General features: G+C 41.7%; 1 protein-coding gene across 7 annotated transcripts in view; it reads right to left on the minus strand.

Annotated features, from left to right (window-relative positions):
* Positions 1-19,348, minus strand: part of nf1a (neurofibromin 1a) — a 275,275-nt gene that overhangs the window by 17,025 nt on the left and 238,902 nt on the right. For all 7 annotated transcript variants that reach the window (XM_048612822.1, XM_048612821.1, XM_048612819.1 and 4 more), the window contains 6 exons: positions 18,309-18,410; positions 14,511-14,651; positions 13,668-13,794; positions 8,383-8,514; positions 7,545-7,680; positions 5,996-6,153 (listed from right to left, as the gene is read on the minus strand). In XM_048612822.1, the coding sequence (XP_048468779.1) occupies positions 5,996-6,153; positions 7,545-7,680; positions 8,383-8,514; positions 13,668-13,794; positions 14,511-14,651; positions 18,309-18,410 (796 nt within the window). The remainder of the gene's footprint in view (positions 1-5,995; positions 6,154-7,544; positions 7,681-8,382; positions 8,515-13,667; positions 13,795-14,510; positions 14,652-18,308; positions 18,411-19,348) is intronic.

Raw genomic sequence — 19,348 nt, forward strand, 5'->3', positions numbered from 1 at the left:
GCCTCAGTTTGCTGGGCTGGTTGGCATTACTTCTGGTTGTTTTTCAGGGAATTGTATATCGGGTCCAGTTCAGTATGTTTGTTGATGGAGTTCTGGTTGGAATGCCATGCAAGGACTATGAAAACATTACATAGACCAAACTGGAAGAAAACAGACAATAAGGATACACGAACACCAACTAGACACTAAGAGACATGACCGATTCTCACTGATCTCAATACAGATGGACAAAGGAGGACACAAATTTAACTGGGACAACACCTCCATAATAGCACAAGCCAAACAGAGACACGCCAGGGAATTCCTGGAAGCCTGGCATTCCAACTGGAACTCCATCAAACACATTGAACTGGACTTGATATACAAACCACTGAAAAACAGAACAGGAAGTAATGCCAACCACCCCAGCAAACTGAGGCATATAAATAACAAGTGGGACAGAACACCAATGCTTCACCAAAGGCCACTGACAATGTTACCGAGCAGGGTGATGAAATGTCTGCAACCAAGCACACCGGCTTGGTGAGCAAGTCTACAACCTCATCCACAACCCGAGCTACAAATCTTCTCAAAAACTTTACCCAAGTGAATAACCAAGTGTACGCATTGTGAGGAGGGATGACATCTGCAGCACTGTTATAGAGTCAGAGTCACACTGTTGTTAGGTGACTGATATTCCTGTTTGTAACTCATCTGCCTGATTCCACTCGATTGCCCCTACCCCAAGCTTCACCATGATATTTCCTCTTTTACTGAAACTGTTTTATTCAGCATCTTACTCCCCTCTGCCAGTAGATCAATGCAGCAGTGCAATAAATCAATTTGTAAAATTGAAGTCCCTTTCACAAAGGAGAGCTGAGCCGAGCAAAGTAAATCCTTTAATTGCTGGTTCCTTGATTCTGTGGGGTTCAGTGGAAACATACAAAGCAGGCAAAGGTTAAAGAGGACTTTAGAGCAGAGTTAAAGTCTTTAATGGCTACTTACAGGGCAACAATAGTAGGTTAGCGCCACAGAAGGGGAACTGATTATATCGGCACTTTGGGGAGATAGATGCTAACTGTGTAAAAGAACTACAATAAGCTCAGTACTCTGTAAAAAAGACATCTGTTGATTATATTAAGAAACTGATGACTGTAAGAATGCTGTGTACACAAGTATCTGTTACAATATTGTACAAGAAGGCCACATCTACTCTCTACAATAGCCTAAACTCAGAAAGATGTCACATCAAGTTCTTCGAATATAGACAACTGAAGGCCATTCTACCGTCTCTCTGTCTCTCACTCTGGTTTGCTTTACAAGAAGAACCTCAACAGTTCTTCTGCTGCAAGATTGTTGCATAGAATTTACCAAAAAGTAGCAGGTTTTTTGGCACAACTGGTCTACGTTGGTGTTTGTGCTCCAATACTACCACTAAACAGTTACGGAGTGCGGAATAATTGTCACTGTCCATGGGTAGCAATGTAGGGGCTGACTTGTGCATTGGGACTTCTGGAATATTGCACAGCTGGGCAGTATATGGGGATTATTGCTTCCAACCTCATTTCATCTAACACACCTAATAGCATATTCATTTACTTCCTCTCATCTAAGCATTTGTCACAGCGCTTCGTTTGGTGAGAAATACGAACGGCAAAAGCAAACAGTGTGTAGTTTGCTGCAATGAACAGTGCCACAGAGCTACAGAAAGGAAGTTCATACTTGGAATGGCCATTGCAGGAGGGGGAAATCACTAGCCTGGAGGGGGGGAATCTGAGCATCATAAACAGGAAATAAAGAGGGATTCAGGGGTGGATGAGGGAAGGTATTTATGATATTTGGTGGACATCCGTCTATTCACTTATGTTGCACATGAACCATTTGGCAACCAGGACAGAGACGGGAGGCTTGTTTTTTTTTTTTTTTTTTTAAAATTCATTTAGGGGAATGACAGTGTTGCTGGCTGGGCCAGCATTCATTACCTATCCATCTTGAAAAGCTGGTGAATGTCTGCAGACCCACAATTCCAGTCAGAAGGGCATTCCAGGATTTTGACCCAGTGACACTAAAAGGGACTGGTGATGGAAACTTGCAGGTGGTCGTGCTCCTATATATCAGCTGGCCTGGTCCTTCCAGATGGAAGTGGTCACAGGTTTGGAAGGTGCTGCCTCAGGGACCTTGGCAAACTTCTGCAGTGTATCATTTAGACGGCACACATAGCTATTATTATGCATCAGTGGTGGAGGGAGTGAATTTTGGGGACGCAGCGATCGACCAGGCTGCTTTGTCAAGCTTCTTGAGTGCTGTTGGATCTGTACTCATCCAGACAAGTGGAGAGTATTCCATTATACTCCCGATTTGTGCCTAGTACATGAAGGACCTGCTTTGCAGAGTTGCGTGGTGAGTTACTGCAGAATTCTTAGCCTCCGATCTGCTCCTGTAACCAATGTATTTTTGTGGTGACCTAGTTCAATTTCTAGTCAATAGTAACCACCAGGATATTGATAGTGGGATAGTCAGTCATGGTAATGCCACTGACTGTCACAGGACAATGCTTAAATTCCTTCTTGTCAAAGCAGCCATTAACTGGTACTTGTGTGGCATAAATGAACTTGCCATTTGTCAGCCCAGATGTGGATGTTGTCCAGATCTTGCTGCATTTGGACACAGACTGCTTCAGTATCTGAGAAATCATGAATAATGCCAAACATTGTACAGCCAGTTATCAGCAAATGTCCTCCACTTCTGACCTTATGATGGAGGGAAGGTCATCGATGAAGCAGATGATGAATGGGCCTAGAACACTACCCTGAGGAACTGGGCTCTTATGTGCAATGGCAATGTCCGTATCTCTGAGCCAGGAGGTCCAAGTTCAAGTATCACCTCTTGTAGAGGGGTGTCCCAACATGTCTTAACAGGTTCACTAAAACTATCTCACAGACAAAATAATGGCCATGATTAAACTTGCCTGAAATGTATTAAACACAATATTGGGTCAAGGTTGAAACAAGTTATTCTAATGAACTGGGCCCTTGGTGCCGTGGCAATGTCCCTACCTCAAAGCCAGGAGATTCAGGCTCGAGTTCCACTTGCTTTAGTGGTGCGAGACAACATCTCTGAACAGGTTGAATAGAAAATATCTACCCCAAGGAACCACGATCTTTCTGGTAAATGAGGAGCTGGGGTTATACCGGTCTACGAGGGGTTACAGAGTGGGTTGGTGCACAATTCTGCCACTGTTCATGGCCCACAACATCTCATGGATGCCCAGTCTTGAGCTGCTAGATGTGTTCCAAGTCTATTCCATTTAGCACGGTGATAGCGCCAGACAATACAATTGAGTATTCTCAGGGTGAAGCTGACACTGTCTTCACAAGGTCACTCCTACCAGTGTTATGTTGGACAGACGCATCTGTGGTAGGTAAGTTGGTGAGAATGAGTTTCATTTTGTTTTTCACTCTGACCGGATCCCTCATGACAAGCTGGGGATTGGGTCTGCAGCAATGTCCATCAAGAACTGACCAACTTGGTCAGTAATGGTGCTGCTGAGCCAACTCAATAGTGGACATTGAATCCTCCATCCAGAGTACATTTGGCACCCTTGTCAGCCTCAGTGCTTCCCCATGGAGTTGTACTGATTGATCTGCTGAGAGGGTAGAGGGGTTGAAGTGGAGAGAAAGTAGGAATCAGCAGACAGTTTCCTTGCCCATGATTGATTTGATTCCATCAGACTTCATGGGGTCCGGAATTAATGTTAATGACTCAAGGTAATTCCCTCCCTACTGTATGCCACTGCGCCGTCACCTTTGCTGGGTCTGTTTTTCTGATGGGATAGGACATATCCAGAGATGGTGATGGTGTTATCAGACACATTGTCCGTAAGGCATGATTGAGAGTATGACTATGCCAGACTGTTGCTTGACTTTGCTAAGGAGGGCTTTGCAGGGTCAACAGAGTTTGCTGTTGTCATTTCTAGTGCTGAGGTCGATGTCAGGTGGTCTGTGTTGGTTCATTCCTTTTCTGTGACTTCTGGTGCCTTGAAACCACTAAATGGCTTGCTGGGTCAGTTTAGAGAGCAGTTAATGGTCAACGACACTGCTCTGGGTTTGGAAGCACATGTAAGCCAAACCAGGTAAGGACAGTATTTTTCTTTCCTTAAAGAACAGTTTTTTAAAAAATGATGATCATTTCATAGTCATCATTAGATTCTACATTCTAGATTTTAAGCGCATTCAAATTCCTCCATCTACTTGGTGAAATTTGAATGCTGGCCCCCAGAATAATGCCCAGGTCTGGATTATTACACTAGTGTCAATAAAATTGCACCATGGCCTCCCCCATGATCGCTTAGAACAGGGAACATAGCATAATTAATTGAGTAGCTTTTTAAATTTCAGACTGCCAGTGTACATGGCTCTTGTGAAATGAAACACTTGTTTTCTTTTCCCGCCGACAATATTGCAAACGATTGCTGACGACGGCTCTTTTGAAAAACAAGAGAAGGCAGGAAGGAAATGAACAGTTATCAAATTACTTGATTTTCAAAGAAATTCAGTATTTCCAAGTCATCGGAAAACCTCAGAACAGAAGTGACAGAAAAGGTTCATGGAGATTTTTGTTCCAAATAAAATCTAACCAAACCTAAATAAAAATGGAAAGAACTGCAGATGCTGTAAATCAGGAACAAAAACAAAATTGCTGGAAAAGCTCAGCAGGTGACCCTTAGAACTGAGGAAGTGTTCTGAGGAAGGTCATCAGATCCCAAACATTAACTCTGTTTTTTCCTTCACAGATGCTGCCAGACCTGCTGAGCTCTAACCAAACCTAATTGCCCAAGTTGGACAAGCTTCGCTCTAAGTTATCTAAAGTGCTGAACCACAGCACCACAATAAACACAAATATATATTTCAAGGCTTTCACCTTTATTCTGTTATCCACATGATTCCTGGCAAATTAATAAAAAGAAAAATACCTTTTAAGACTACCTGATGTCTCAAAACATTTTCTTTTTTTAAAACAGTCAATGAAGTACTTTTAAAGTGTATGTTAACACGGTCATATAGGAAACATGGCAGCCAATTTTCACATCATATGATAATGCCCACATTATCTGCTTACATGATGTTGATGGAAGGATAAATATTGGTGAAGACATTGGGATAACTCCCCTGCTCCTCTTAAAAATGTCATGGGATCTTTTACATCCAACCCAAGTAGGCAGGTGGGGCCACATAAATGTTTCATCCAAAAGATGGAGCAACTGACGGTGCAAGCACCCCTTCATTATTGTACTCGAGAGCGAGACTTGACGTGTGTCCAAGTCCTGGAGCAGAACTTCAACCCGGTGTCTTATGATTCAGATGAGAGTGCTACTGACTGAATCGGAGCCGACAGTCATATAAAATTAGTCAAGTTTTGCTCTGCGGCCAGACTGTTAGTGATCCCACAGCAATTTGAGAAGACAAGCAGTTAATTTCTGTTTATAGTTGAACAGGCAAGTTAGAATAGAACAGAGCAACCCTTCATTCAATTCAGCACTGGTTGCAGGACACTGCAGTACACAAATGTTCAACAGGGACAGAACTGAATTGAAGTGCTTTTGGGATATCCTAATAAATAGGACAATGTACTGTAGAAAAAGCTGGTTCTTGAAATGTAAAATTCTGAAGAGGCTTGACACAAGTAGATGCTAGGAGAATATTCTTCCTAGCTGGGGACTAGAGAACCAGAGATCATGGTTTCAGGATAAGGAATAGCCATTTAGGAGTGCGATGAGAAAAAAAGACTTAATTGAAAGGACTAGAATTCTGGCCACAGAGAGCCACAGGTCCTCAGTTGCTGAATACGTTTATGTTAGAGGTCAATTGAATGCTCAGTAGATCAAAGAACGCAGGGTTGGTCCGAAATGTCATAGCTGAACGAAAATGGTGGAACAGGCTTGAAGGATTGAATGGCCTACCTGAGCGCTCATTTGTATTCACATGCCGTGCTGTGCTGTGTTGCTGTGCTTCCTTACCTAGCATTATTTTGGATTTGGCCTGAGAAGGTTGCCCCATGTCCAGACTCATTGATTTGCGGGTCCTGGGACTAATTTGACCCATTGTTGGATAATTAGCAGCCAAATTTCTATTTGATGTCTTGGGTGAAACCCACGGCTGGCTCTCTCTCAAAGCCCTGTAAAGAGAATTTGAAGGAAACTGGGTGAGACTCCATTTTGATACATTGCTGTAAAAAGTTGAACCTGTCCACCCTGTCAGTCAGCAAAGAGGCTTTGGAAAGAAACAATACATCCTCTAGTATTGTACCAAAATGCACGATCAGAGTAAAATTGATGAACATTGTTTAAAGCAGGAGTCAAGACAACTAGTTAATTTGAAAGTTTTAACTTCAGAGACCTTAGCCTAGAACAGAGAGATTAAAAACCCATGTAAACTCAGACTTCATAGATCACAGAATCCTTACAGTGTGGAAACAGGCTGTTTGGCCCAACAAGTCCACACTGACCCTCAGAGCATCCCACCCAGACCCATTCCCCCTATAACCCACCTAATCTATACATCCCCGAACACGGCATTTCCCATGGCTAATCCACCTAACCAGTAGATCCCGGGACACAATGAGCAATTTTGCATGGCCAATCCACCAAGCCTGCACATCTTTGGACTGTGGGAGGAAACCGGAACACCCAGAGGAAACCTACGAAGACACAGGAAGAACATGCAAACTTCACACAGACAGTCACCTAAGGGTGGAATCGAACCCAGGTCCCTGGCGCTGAGAGGCAGCAGTTTCTGCCTCACTAACAAATTTTTTAACCTGGCAGATGTGGAACTGAGTGTTTTCATATAGTTCTGCTTTATGACTTGCAAAATGACAGATCACAAAGGGAGGTTTAGCAAACTCATTGTTTCCAGCAAGCAATTTGTCAGCTGAACTATTTCGATTTCAGAATTTACTAATCTTAAGCTGAGGCACAAGTGCCATCATCAATTTGTATCTGCATAAATACTACCCAACCTTACATCCTTATTTCATTCATATATACGATCAGAAGAATTGGTTTGGAGAACTGCTGAATCCAACAGCAGATATAGTTGTAGCTTCTTCGTGTATGACAATGACAGTCAGTTTTGACATTGCACACTTGGCTCAGTCTCAAGCCCATTTCGATGTTACATGCCAACCATCTCACAGTCAATCTGAGAGATCAAACTTGGATCAACTAGTCTATGCATGTTCCTATGTCTCAAAAATCTCCATCCCTGTCTCTCTCTTCATTTAACCCAAACAGCAGGGTTGTTCCTTTCTCCATGATGTTTAGTTAGCTACCTGCAATCAATTAACATTATGATTGCTAAGAGCATTGACATTTTATTCAATTTACAATTCAAACAAAAGCTGACCAGGTGGAGGTTATTTGTTGACAAAGACTAGCAATTATTGGGATTTAGTTTTTGCAGATTTGGAGTCAGGCTTCCTTGATATAGCCAGCAACTGAGAAAGAGATAAGCAAAGCCAGAAAGATACCAAAAAACAAAGAAACAGTAAACTAAATATGCACATACCTGGAGCCTGGGTCAGCATGGTGCATGGAATATGTATCCATTGGCACATTCTCCATGGAAACGTCAGACATTAACAGAGACTTCCTGTGTTTCAGACTGCACCGACTCCTCACCTCCTCTGAAACGGTCAGTAAGGCTGCAGATAAATAGTTTTTAAATTATTTGCATCTTAAGACCGTTCTTCATTAGCATCAGTCAAGACTGCACTAACCCTATGATTCACCATTTCAGAGACAAATACTGGCGAAATAATATAGATGCGCTGCCAGACATGGATGGCAGAATGCTATATTTCCCCTTCAGGTGGTGTGCAGGCTGCAAAGCAATTTTTGCTGCGAGATGCCTCTGGGGCACTGGGGATGGGTCACCTGAGACCAACTATTTTCTCATACCTCCACGTGGTAATTCTTTAGACATGAGACTCAGGGTGGAGTGCTGAAGTAGATCACCACTGAGCTAACATGCTCTCACTTGATTGTCTTGACAAACCATTTCTGGTGAAGGATCCAGAGTTAATTTTGCCTTCTGCAAGTGAACCCATTTAATATCCTCTTACTGTTACCTTGGACTGGGAAAAATACCTGAGATTTTCTGGTCTATTTGGCTGTGTTGTCTTTACTAACATGGTGACCCTTGGCAGTCAACTTTTGGCTGTTTGTTTTACATTAACATATCTCTCAGGAGCAGAGCATTTAACCCATCTCCTACATTGCAGACTTTTTCAGAAAGTCTAGATGACTAAATTAGCATATTTCCAATTACATTAACGGCAAATCGAAGCAGGTTCAATTACCAAAATATTTATCATCAACACATAGGTAAATAAACAGCTTCTCACCAGCAAGATAAGCCACACTTTGAGTGTTAACTTCAAATTTGTCACAGTTTCTGTGCTTGCCAACCAAGGCGAGTAAGGTGTGCAATATGCTCACTGTTCTGGCCACTGTGGTGGGGGATGGATGCCTGTATCCTAAAGAGGGGATTAAAAAAAAGTCTTCAGATCTTTCCTGAATAGCTTCTGAGTCAAGTTTAAAAAGCTCTGAAAACAAATTGAGATTTGTAGATCAAGAAATGATTATACACAGACGCAGTGAGTTCAAATTAGCTTCAAGTTATTGTAAGTTAAACCATGAACTGGAGGAATGAACACAAAATTCATCTTGTGCTCTAAAAGACATTTCCAAACCTGATGCAAAAGTGACAATGACCACAACTATAAAGGAGGCAAGACCAAATGCGAACAATTCAATCCAGGTTAAAGCTGCAACTTGGGTCGCAACATTAAAATTCAAATCTACTCCAAAACCTTAGACATTAAAATTCAATTCAGTGAAATTTAATTAAACCATGATTTGCTTGAAACATCGAGTCGTCATTTATACAGTTTGTGGTGTTTTCCAACATCAGCTCAACTTAACTTTCAGCATTTTATTTTTAAGATCGCTCTAATATTTTCTCTGACCACTTGTCTCTTCTCTGGAAGTGGCAATTCATTCCATGGTATGCTGCTACATTGCTAAAAAAAAAATCTTCCACAACTTCGGCCAACTGTGGGTTACAAGACGTACAGTCATACCAGACTATCGGGTTGCTCTCTCATCGGAGAGACACAACTGGTGGCGGTTAAACCTGAGGGCCACCACGCCTCAGGCAAGGAGAGGGGTTGAGTACTTCAGGGTAAACTCGGCTGGTGTGGGAATTAAACCCATGCTGTTGGTGTCACACTGCAATGTAAACCAGCCATCCAGCCAACCGAGCTAAACAACTTCTAATCGTCGGAATTATGGGATAAGAGGGCACAACAATCGATTGCGATCCTGCCCTGTTTGCATGCACGTATTCAGCAACGGTCAGTGTTAATTTGTCAGTAATGATAACACTGCCTTGATGCCCTTCAGTCTCACTGTGACATCAAGGCCAACAGTAGTGTTGCTATTGCCGCTCTGGCTTAGGGTTGGTCATTGAGCACAGACTTAAGACAAGTTTGATAAAAGCTAAGGCTGAGTAAATTGCTAATTTATGGCCTTGCAGGAGGCCTCGATTTTGCTTCTGTTAATAAGCATTTTACAATTGTCGATGCACAACTCGTAAGATTAAAAGCTAGTTACGTGTTTTGTTTCCAATTGTAGATTTAAAAATGATCACAATCACTCCTTATTAGCAGAAAGAAATCTGCAATTAAAGTGAAGAAGCTGTGCAATATTCTGCGCAATTGTCATAACGGAATATTTATTAACCCCGGCTGAAGTGACCAAAGCTGAAGATGCAAGAGGAAGCATTTCCAATGAGTCCACTCTACTCAGCTTAAGGTCAGCCTGTCTCAAGATAAGATAGAGATTCACTTTGACAGTAATTACTGATTCAGGAAGTTGAAGACATTGTCTGACAATATCCGCACCATCATCTTGCCACTGAAAGCCAGCTCATGTTGACTGACCATGGAGCAGAGGATCTTAGCATGTGGCAAGCATTTTAATTTGGGTTCTCCGGTGTAAAGTACTTAGAGAGAAGACGCCTTTGCCTCAGATTTCTCAAATCTTTGAATTTCAGTTGGATTTTACTTTTTCTTCATGGGATGTGGGCGTCGCAAGCTAAACCAGCATTTATTGCTCATTCCTAATGGCATAGAAAGCAGTGAAGAGTCAAACACAATGCTGTGGTTCTGAAGTCACATGTAGGCCAGCAGGGAAGGTCAGCAGATTTCCTTCCTGAGAGGACTCTATTGATGGAAAAGACCCCAATTCCAGATTCTTTTTATTGAATTCAAACTCCACCATCTGCCATGGAGGGATATGAACATGAGTCTCCAGAACATAATCTGGGTCTGGGGTTCTTAGCCTAGTGATAGTGCCAGTAGGCCATCGCTTCCCCCATGTTCTGAATGGCCAACTTAGGCTATTTACCTGTAAATATCAATATATTATTCACATCTTGAATAATCTGATATGTCAAAATCAACATTCATCACGGGCACAATTAATTAGACTACACAGGTTTATAAAGACATTAGCAGCAGTAACAACAACACCTTCCCTTCATTGGAGAGTGAATAAACTAAGCCAATCATAGCTTCTGAAATATATCTATGACAGGGAAACATTTGTCACAGGATGCAATTTATTTTTGGCTGTTTGTTATAAGCTAACCAGTCCTAAGTTAAATATCTTTAAGAGCACTGCAAAAATGTGCAGCAGACCAACTGAAGTCTGTCTCCCTCAATTCAAAGTCTATCTTACAGATTACTCAGGCAGCCTGGTTGCTGCGACACATGCACTTTACATACATTTTGTAGTCTGCAGATATGGATGCTGATGGTAGAGGCTCAAGTTTCCTTTCCATCACATGCTGGGCATGAGTATTTCCTTATTTACTGCCTACCACTGTCATGTGTTAGAAGGATTTGCAGACTGGTAATCAACCTATTTAGTTGTGTACCTTCCTTCACATCAAGTCCTGTGGCAGAATTCAAATCCAGATCTCCTTCCCTGTCCACAAAATCCAGTCCAAATCTCTCATCAAGACTATAATTCAGACCTCAGAGACTCACTATCAAGTGCTTTGGGTATATGCTTGCTATTTCTTCAAGGAGCTTTTTAACAGTATTTTTCAGTTGCTTTGGCTTTGTAAAAGAATCAAGCAATGAAAGTACCTCACCATAACTCCTTAATCATATCTCAGTCTGTACTCCTATTGAAATAAACTCATTAACCTCTAAGTCTATTTTCGTATTATATGGAGGAATGACGCCTCAAACCAATTCACGATCAGATACAAAGATATCAATTGCCTGATATAGGTGTCACCTACATTTACCAGAATAATTGATTCAATAGAGTTCTGTGCAGCAGACAATGGGTTGGTTGGGGTGCTTTTCCTGTAAAACCTACAATAATCTGCATTTATCCATTCTGTCAGAAATCCTGAAGTCAAGGACCTATCCTGTTCTGTAACATGGTTGGATCGAGAATTGGTTAACTAACAGGAAGCAAAGAGTGGGAATTAATGATTGTTTTCCTGGTTGGCGAACAGTGACTAGTTGTGTGCCTCAGGGATCAGTGCTGGGGCTGCACTTGTTTATAATTTACATAGATGATTTGATTTGGAGTTGGGACCATGTGTAGTGTGTCAAAGTTTTGGATGACACTACGATGAGTGGTACAGCAAAGTGTTCAGAGGACTCTGCAAGCTTGCAGAGGGACATATATAGTTTAAGTGAGTGGGCGAAGGTCTGACAGACGGAATTCAATGTTGATAACTGTGAAATCATCCACTTCGGTAGGAATAACAGTAAAAAGGACTTATTTAAACAGTAAAAAATTGCAGCCTGCTGCTGGGGAGAGGGACCTGGGTGTCCTTGTGCATGAATCACAGAAGGTTGGTTTGCAGGTACAACAAGTAATTAAGAAGGCAAATGGAATTTTGTCCTTCATTGCTAGAGAGATTGAATTTAAAGGCAAGGATGCTGGTAAGGGCACACCTGGGTATTGTGTGCAGTTTTGATCCCCTTAATTTGAAAAGGATGTACTGGCACTGGAGGGGGTGCAGAGGAGATTCACCAGGTTGATCCCAGAGTTAAGAGGGGTGGAGAAGCTGAATGGACTAGGATTATATTCATTGCAATTTAGAAGAATGAGGGGGGAATCTTATAGAAACATACGAAATTATGAAGGGAATTGATAAGATAGAAGCAGGGAGGTGGTTTCCACTGGCTGGTGAAAGTAGAACAAGAAGGCATAGCCTCAAAATTAGGGGGACCCAATTTAGGATTGAATTGAGGAGGAATTTCTTCACCCTAAGGGTTGTGAATCTGTAGAATTCCCTGCTCAGTGAAGTAGTTGAGGCTTCCTCATTGAATGTTTTGAAAGCTGAGATAGATAATTCCTTTCCTATTCAAGACTTTAAGGGTTATGGTGAAAGGGTGGATAAGTGGAACTGGGGCCACGAAAAGATCAGCCATGATCTTACTGAATGACAGAAGGGGCTCGAAAGGCCACATGGCCTACTCCTGCTCCTGGTTCTTGTGTATTTGTCAACATTCAACTTTGTGAAGCAGAAAGTCTGCCAAAATTCTGAGATGATGTTACTGTTTATCAAGTTGGCTGAGTGACCTACTTTTTTTCACAGGGAAAGGGAAGAGATGTTTCTCTTTCCAATGCAACAGTTCTGAAATGAATCTTTTGAGGAGGGATGTAGAAACCTTCAATCAGACTTTTCACATTGCTTTAAATCACACAGTTTATAATACAGCTAACTGTTCCCTTTCTAATTATGACTGAGAGACTCCTTTCTTGAAGTTGCTAAATATCTGGCTTCCTCAATGAGGTCACACCATGCTTTCTGTGGTGACTGACACTGTGTTGGGCCAAGGATGAGTAAAAAAAAAAATCATTCACTTCACTAATCCCTTGGTCGTGAAGAGGATTGCTACATGCATCCCATACCTAAAAATATTGGGCAGAACTTGCTGAATAAAAATGGTGTGTAAACGGACTAGCAATCTTACTGGTCTTTTTTATTCAGACATGGGGTGTGGCTGTCGCTGGCTGGGCCAGTGGTTATTGCCCATCCCTAGCTGCCCTTGAGAAGATGGTGGTGAGCTGCCTTCTTAGACCGCTGCAGTCCGTGTGCTGTGGGAAGACTCACATCTGGGAGGGCGTTCCAGGGTTTGGGCCAATGTTCTCTCTAGACACAGCTGCTCTAACATTCCCTGCACGCAATCAGAGTACTGACACAGTTTACAGAACTGACTTCCAGTTCGAGTCATGCATTGATCAGATGGAGGAGGTTGGAACAGTGCTGTCATTGGTAGACATATAGGTGAAAACCAAATTTAAAATTAAAACTTTTCTGCATCTTTAACCAAGTAACACTGAAAATTGTGCACAAACGTAAGCAGAATTTTTTTGTAAGTATTTTATTTGTTTGGTCTCAGGAGATAGGTGGTTGCATGCAGGTCACATTCATTGCCGATCTTTGGATAACAGGAGAATTGAATCATTTTCTAGGTCACTTCCAAGGCACGGTGATGGAACGTTAACTCTCCTGAGACATTCTGCAGGTCACAGTTTACAAATCATCCAGCATATAACTCTAAGAATCAGCCACTGGATGAATGATCCTCACCTTTCATCAGGTGTCCCACTAGTGCAAAGTTGAAGTTGGAATTGAAATTCAGGCCCACAAAATGGTCCATCTGCTTGCAATGCCACTCCAAAGGCCGCCTGATCTCCATAAATACCTCTTCTGGACTCTGAAGATAAAAGAAAATGAAAACAGGGTAGGGTTGCCTGCTCCATAACTGTTGGAAAAGTTACTGCTGGGAGGCAGGGAACAAGTGGCAGGGACAACTAGTGGTTTGTCAGTACAATCTGGTCCGTGCTTGTTTCATCTTTCGGTTCTCATTTTGAATCAAAATGGTATTTAGAGATACACCCTTTGCAAAGTTCATTAACACTTGGGCTCAAGTTTCCATCCACTTACCATTGTAAACCCCGAGTAGTTTATAGATATCTACTAGTGAAACGATTTAAATGACCACTAATCCAGGCTTCAAACAGATTTAACATTCTTAGTGCCAGGACATGGTCTGACACAAGCAACTAAAATTGATGGGTACTTGAAAGCCCAAATATTATTGATATTTCTATCATTTCACAGGCTAGTTTTCATTCCAAGTACATGGAGCAGGGGTGGAGGGAGAGAGAGAGGAGAGACAGAGAGAGCGAGAGAGAGAGGGCAAGCGCAAGAGAGAAAGAGCGAGAGCGAGAGCTCGAGAGAGAAAGCGAGAAGAGGGGAAGAGACATAAAGGTACGAGGTGGGGGCGCGCAGAGAGAAGGGGGGGCAGTGAAAGAGGGAGGGGGGTGCAGAGAGATGACATACAGACAGTGCTGGAAGCAAGTTGTCAGATAGGGAATCCATGGGTCCAGCAGCAAATACTTTATGACATATTTGGAGCAGTCACCTCACCTTTTCATTGAAGACTTTAAGACTGTCCAATGTGTGCAGGTTCTGTTCCAGTAATGCAGTACCAGCCGAGTACAGATTGACTTCATCCAGCTGCAACACCGCTACTGCTACCCAAAACAGGGCCTTGTGCATGTTGGAGTCCTTTCAGAAGGAAACGTTTGTGGTCAGTCAAGCAAAGCTCCTATTAGAATTAATTTTACAGTTGCACGTTTGCTTAACGGATACCAATGCACAAAGACTAGACCTGGCCTCCCATAACAGAAACACAGAATATCCGAAGAGGAACATGCCCTGTACATCTGCAGTAAGACATTCCTGCTCCTGTACTTAAATCCCCTTGCTATGAAGGCCACATACCATTTGCCTCCCTCACTGCCTGCTGTACTCTCATTCTTACTCTAAACAACTGGGTACAAGGCATTGCTGTACCTCCCCTTTTCCCAATCTGTTGCCATTCAGATAAGTCGTCTGTTTGGAAAAAAGGAGTGAGCACATTTAGATCAATAAACTGCATTGATTTTAAGTCTTTTCTTCATCTTTGGGGTGGCTCCTGTACTAACAATCTGTTCCCAGACCAAGTTGCCAAGTAAGTGACTTAATCATAATCTTAGCTAGGATGCCCTTTACTGTGGTATAACACAAGTGATTTCACATGGTGGTCGAATATGGAAAGGCAGTTCATAAAAACTTGTCGGTAACTGCAGAGCAGCAATGGCAGAAACCCTATTGTTTTAAATAAGTCCCTTGACTGTTCTTTGATAGGAGAAGTTGATTTATGGGGCTTGCCAGTTTTACCTATATTTACTCATTTATGCTTTTTGAATCTGGTAGCTCCGGAGATTTTGACAGATTAAGTGCTGCCTCACTGCTAAATAAACATTAAAGTGATTTTGTGGCTACACTATTATCACATACCTTTGGACACTTCCATTCCACAGTAACCTTTAATAAAGAGGTGCTTCGGGAGTTGGAGCTTGTGGCCTAGTTTGGATGGTATCTAGACCACAAGCTCCCCACTGCAAATATTATAGGTAGTGATGCTTGAACAGAAAAGCAGAAACACAAAATTCTGCAACCACGACTTTTCATAAACTTTCCAAATGACGAACTAGAAAGATTACTCAATCAAAATCATGGGTCGACTCAAATTTACAACGGTTTCAGGATTTCATAACAATCCAAGACATGTGCATTTAATAGAATAGCTGACAGCACGTGAGACAACCATTTGGCCCATCATGTTTGTACCAGCTCTCTGCAAGAACAAGCCACCTATGCCCATTCCCCTGCCTCTTTGTCCATCTTCTTCTGTAACATTAGCAATTATGGCTTTCGAATGGGCCAACATTTTGGTGTTGTTCTGCAATCCTATGTATGCTTGCTTCCTAAACAGTTGGTGTACTTCTTCTCTTGTCTCACTGGCTCTTCTACTCTCAGCTCTACCATTTACAATCAGAGCCCGAGTTTCCAAGCAGGTGCTCAAGAATTGTAGGTGTTTCTTGTTGAAGATTTGCAAAAATTCACGTGTTTACTTTCTTCAAATCTTCATTAGTTGAGTGCTGTCCAAATAATCCTCATAATATGTATCAAAAACTATATCTTTCCTGTATTCAATGTTTGCTTTTGTTTTGCTCATGTTCATATAGTAAAGTTGACCATATATTGCATTTTAGTAACATCATTCCACTTTCCATAAAGATGATCCTTTTTCCAGAGGTCTGACATTTTTGTGAGGTTTTGTTTTGAACATGTTATCTTGAACATTTTTCGCATCAGATTTTAAACTACTCAGAAAATGATTCTTCTTTTATTCCCTTCAAATCCACTATTACCTTGTGTTCAGGTGTACACTCTTCCTTTGATATCACAACACAGTTTTAATGTAGTTTCATGATAATCCACATGCTACTGTTTGCTAGTTTTTTTCCCAGGAGTCTTTTAATGGGTTTTTCTCTATATCAGCCAGAATTATGACATCCACATATCTCAGATAGTTTACATTCTGTTCTCATAACAAAAACTCCCAGTAAGTCTGATGGATATTTTAGAATCGTTTCACTTTAAAGACTGAAAGGATCTGGAGAGAGAACACAATCTGATTGCATAATTCTTTGTAGACCTATCTACTTACTGCATACCTTGTGGCTCTGCAAATTTCTTCTCTTCAAATGATGATCTAATTCTCTTTTGAAAGATATGGTTGAATCTGCCTCCACCGCACACTCCGGCAGTACATTCCAGATCCTAATATGTTGCTGTGCAACAAAGTTTCTCAAGTCACCATTGCTTCTTTTGCCAACCAGCTAAAATTGGCATCCTCTAGTCCTTGATCCTTCCAGTAATGGGAGCAAATTTTGGCCCAGTGTGTCCAGTTGTCTTCATGTTGAAACCTCTATCAAATCTCAATGGTTTTTTTTATTCTCTGGATAAAGCCCTCAGCTTCTCCAATCAAAGGATTAACTGAAGATCGATATCTCTGGCATCATTATCCTGAATTTTTTTTTTATTCATTCACGAGATGAGGGCATCGCTGGCCAGACAGCATTTATTGCCCATCCCTAATTGACCAGAGGGCAGTTCACAGTCAACCACATTGCTGTGGGTCTGGAGTCATATGGAGGCCAGACCAGGTAAGGATGGCAGTTTCTTTCCCTAAACGGACATTAGTGAACCAGATGGGTTTTTCCGACAATCAACAATGGATTCATGGTCATCATTAGATTGTTAATTCTAGATATTTATTGAATTCAAATTCCACCATCTGCCATGACCGGATTCGAACCTAGGTCCCCAGAACATTACCTGGGTCTCTGGATTAACAGTCCAACGATAATACCACTAAGCCATTGCCTCCCCTAATGTCCTTTAGGGAAGGAAACTGCCATCCTTACCTGGTCTGGTCTACATGTGACTCCAGACCCACAGCAATGTGGTTGACTCCCAACTGCTCTCTGGGCAATAAGTGCTGGCTTGTCAGCGATGCCCTCACCCTGTGAATGAATTAAAAAAAAAAAGGCCTTCACAGCCTTCCTAAAATCTCAAAATTCTTTGAAGCTAGTGAAGTGATTCTGAAATGTGATTACTGCTGTATTTTAGAAAGTGCTGCAGCAAACTCCCAAACAGCAATCTGATAATGTCTAAATAATCTGCTTTTGTGACATCAATTGGAGGAATAAATATTGGACACGTCTGTAAGGTCATCTCATTTGGTCTTTTTAAAAATCATGAAACGAGATCTTGCATGCCCAGTTGAGGGAGCCAACAGAGACTTGGCTCAATGTCTCACCCAAAAGGTAGCATCTCCATCAAAGCACTACACAGGATCATCAGCATTCATTTCTGTGCTCCAGGAATGGTGCATGAACTCAAGATGTTGTGACTCAGAGGCAAGTGTGCTCTGGGGTTGAGCTATGGTTTACACACAACATATCAAACACCACACAGAGCTTCTTGTCTTTTGAAGGGAAGATAAATGTGGCATGGTATTTTCTCACAATGTAACTCGAAGGCAGAGTACAACTTAATTTAAGCAAAAAATTTTATTTCAGTTCTGCTCAAAGTCTCATTGCTGTCCACGGGTATTTGCTGCATTATATAGATACCTGTTCTTCCTATCTTCATTTACTTGTTTTAAATTTGTTAGATTTCTGACAAACTTCACAGGGTCTACACTTGCAAAAAATGTGCCTTTAAAGACTGAAAAGATAGCGAAGCATTTACTGTATGCCCCATGGTCCTGCAATTTTCTTCTCTTCAGATGACACATTTGACAACCATTTGCTCACATTCAGCACTTACCTTATTCAGCAGTGGTTGGAGCTTGGTCAGTGCAATGACAGTTGCTTCTATCAAAACCTGGCTGTTGTGGTTATCCGGACCTTTGAGGCAACTCTCCAGACCCTGCGTACAAAAGCCACAATTGTTAGTTATTAGTTTTCACTGGAGAAAACATACATGTGTTTGCTTTCACCCAAGACAGTGACCGCAGTGGCAGGAAACTTGCATGTCCATTTCTGCCAAATTGATACAAAGTCTAAGCGACAGTGCCAGACTTTACAGAATGGTTTTGTGTTATCCATTTAAAACTAGGTGAAATCCAATCAAACTCAATTTCACCAACATTGTAAGGAGGTAAGAGCATAGTGGATGGAAAGTCTTCATTTCAACATTTAAGCATAGAACAGGAGTCAGACATAGAAGACAGAAGATTCGAGTAGCAGTCACCATTCAATTGATACATATAATCCAAACACTGTCCTGACCTCAACACAAAAATCAAACCTGTCCTGTAAGAACTACGGCTTGTCACATTTTCAACGAAACATACGGATCATGAGGAGTTGTCACTCAGCCCCTCAAACCTGCTCCAACATTCAATATGATCATGGCTGATACTACTGTAGCCTCAAATCCATCTCTGTGCCTACCCTTGATAACCTTGCAACCCCTTGCTGAACAAAAATCTACCCAACTGACTTAAAAATATCGATGGACTCTGTCTCAATCAGCTTTTCAGGGAGAGCTCCAAAGCCTCATGACCTTCGGAGAAGAAATTTCACCTCATCTCTGTTATAAATTATTGACCCCTGATTTTTAAACAGTGACCCCGAGTTCTAGCACATAATACTCCAAAGGTGGTCTCAGCAGTGTCTTGTACAGTTTAATCGTTATATCCCTCCTTTGTTATTCTATACCTCTCCCAATGAAAGACAGTATTCCATTTGCCTTCTTTACAACCTTACCTACCTGTACTGCTACCTGTGCACTTGCACACCAAGATTTCTCATTTCATCAATCCCTCACAGTATATTCCCATTTATTGCTTATTTTCTTTTACT

Source organism: Rhincodon typus, chromosome 26 (assembly GCF_021869965.1).
Source record: "Rhincodon typus isolate 14 chromosome 26, sRhiTyp1.1, whole genome shotgun sequence".
Lineage (NCBI taxonomy): Eukaryota > Metazoa > Chordata > Chondrichthyes > Orectolobiformes > Rhincodontidae > Rhincodon > Rhincodon typus.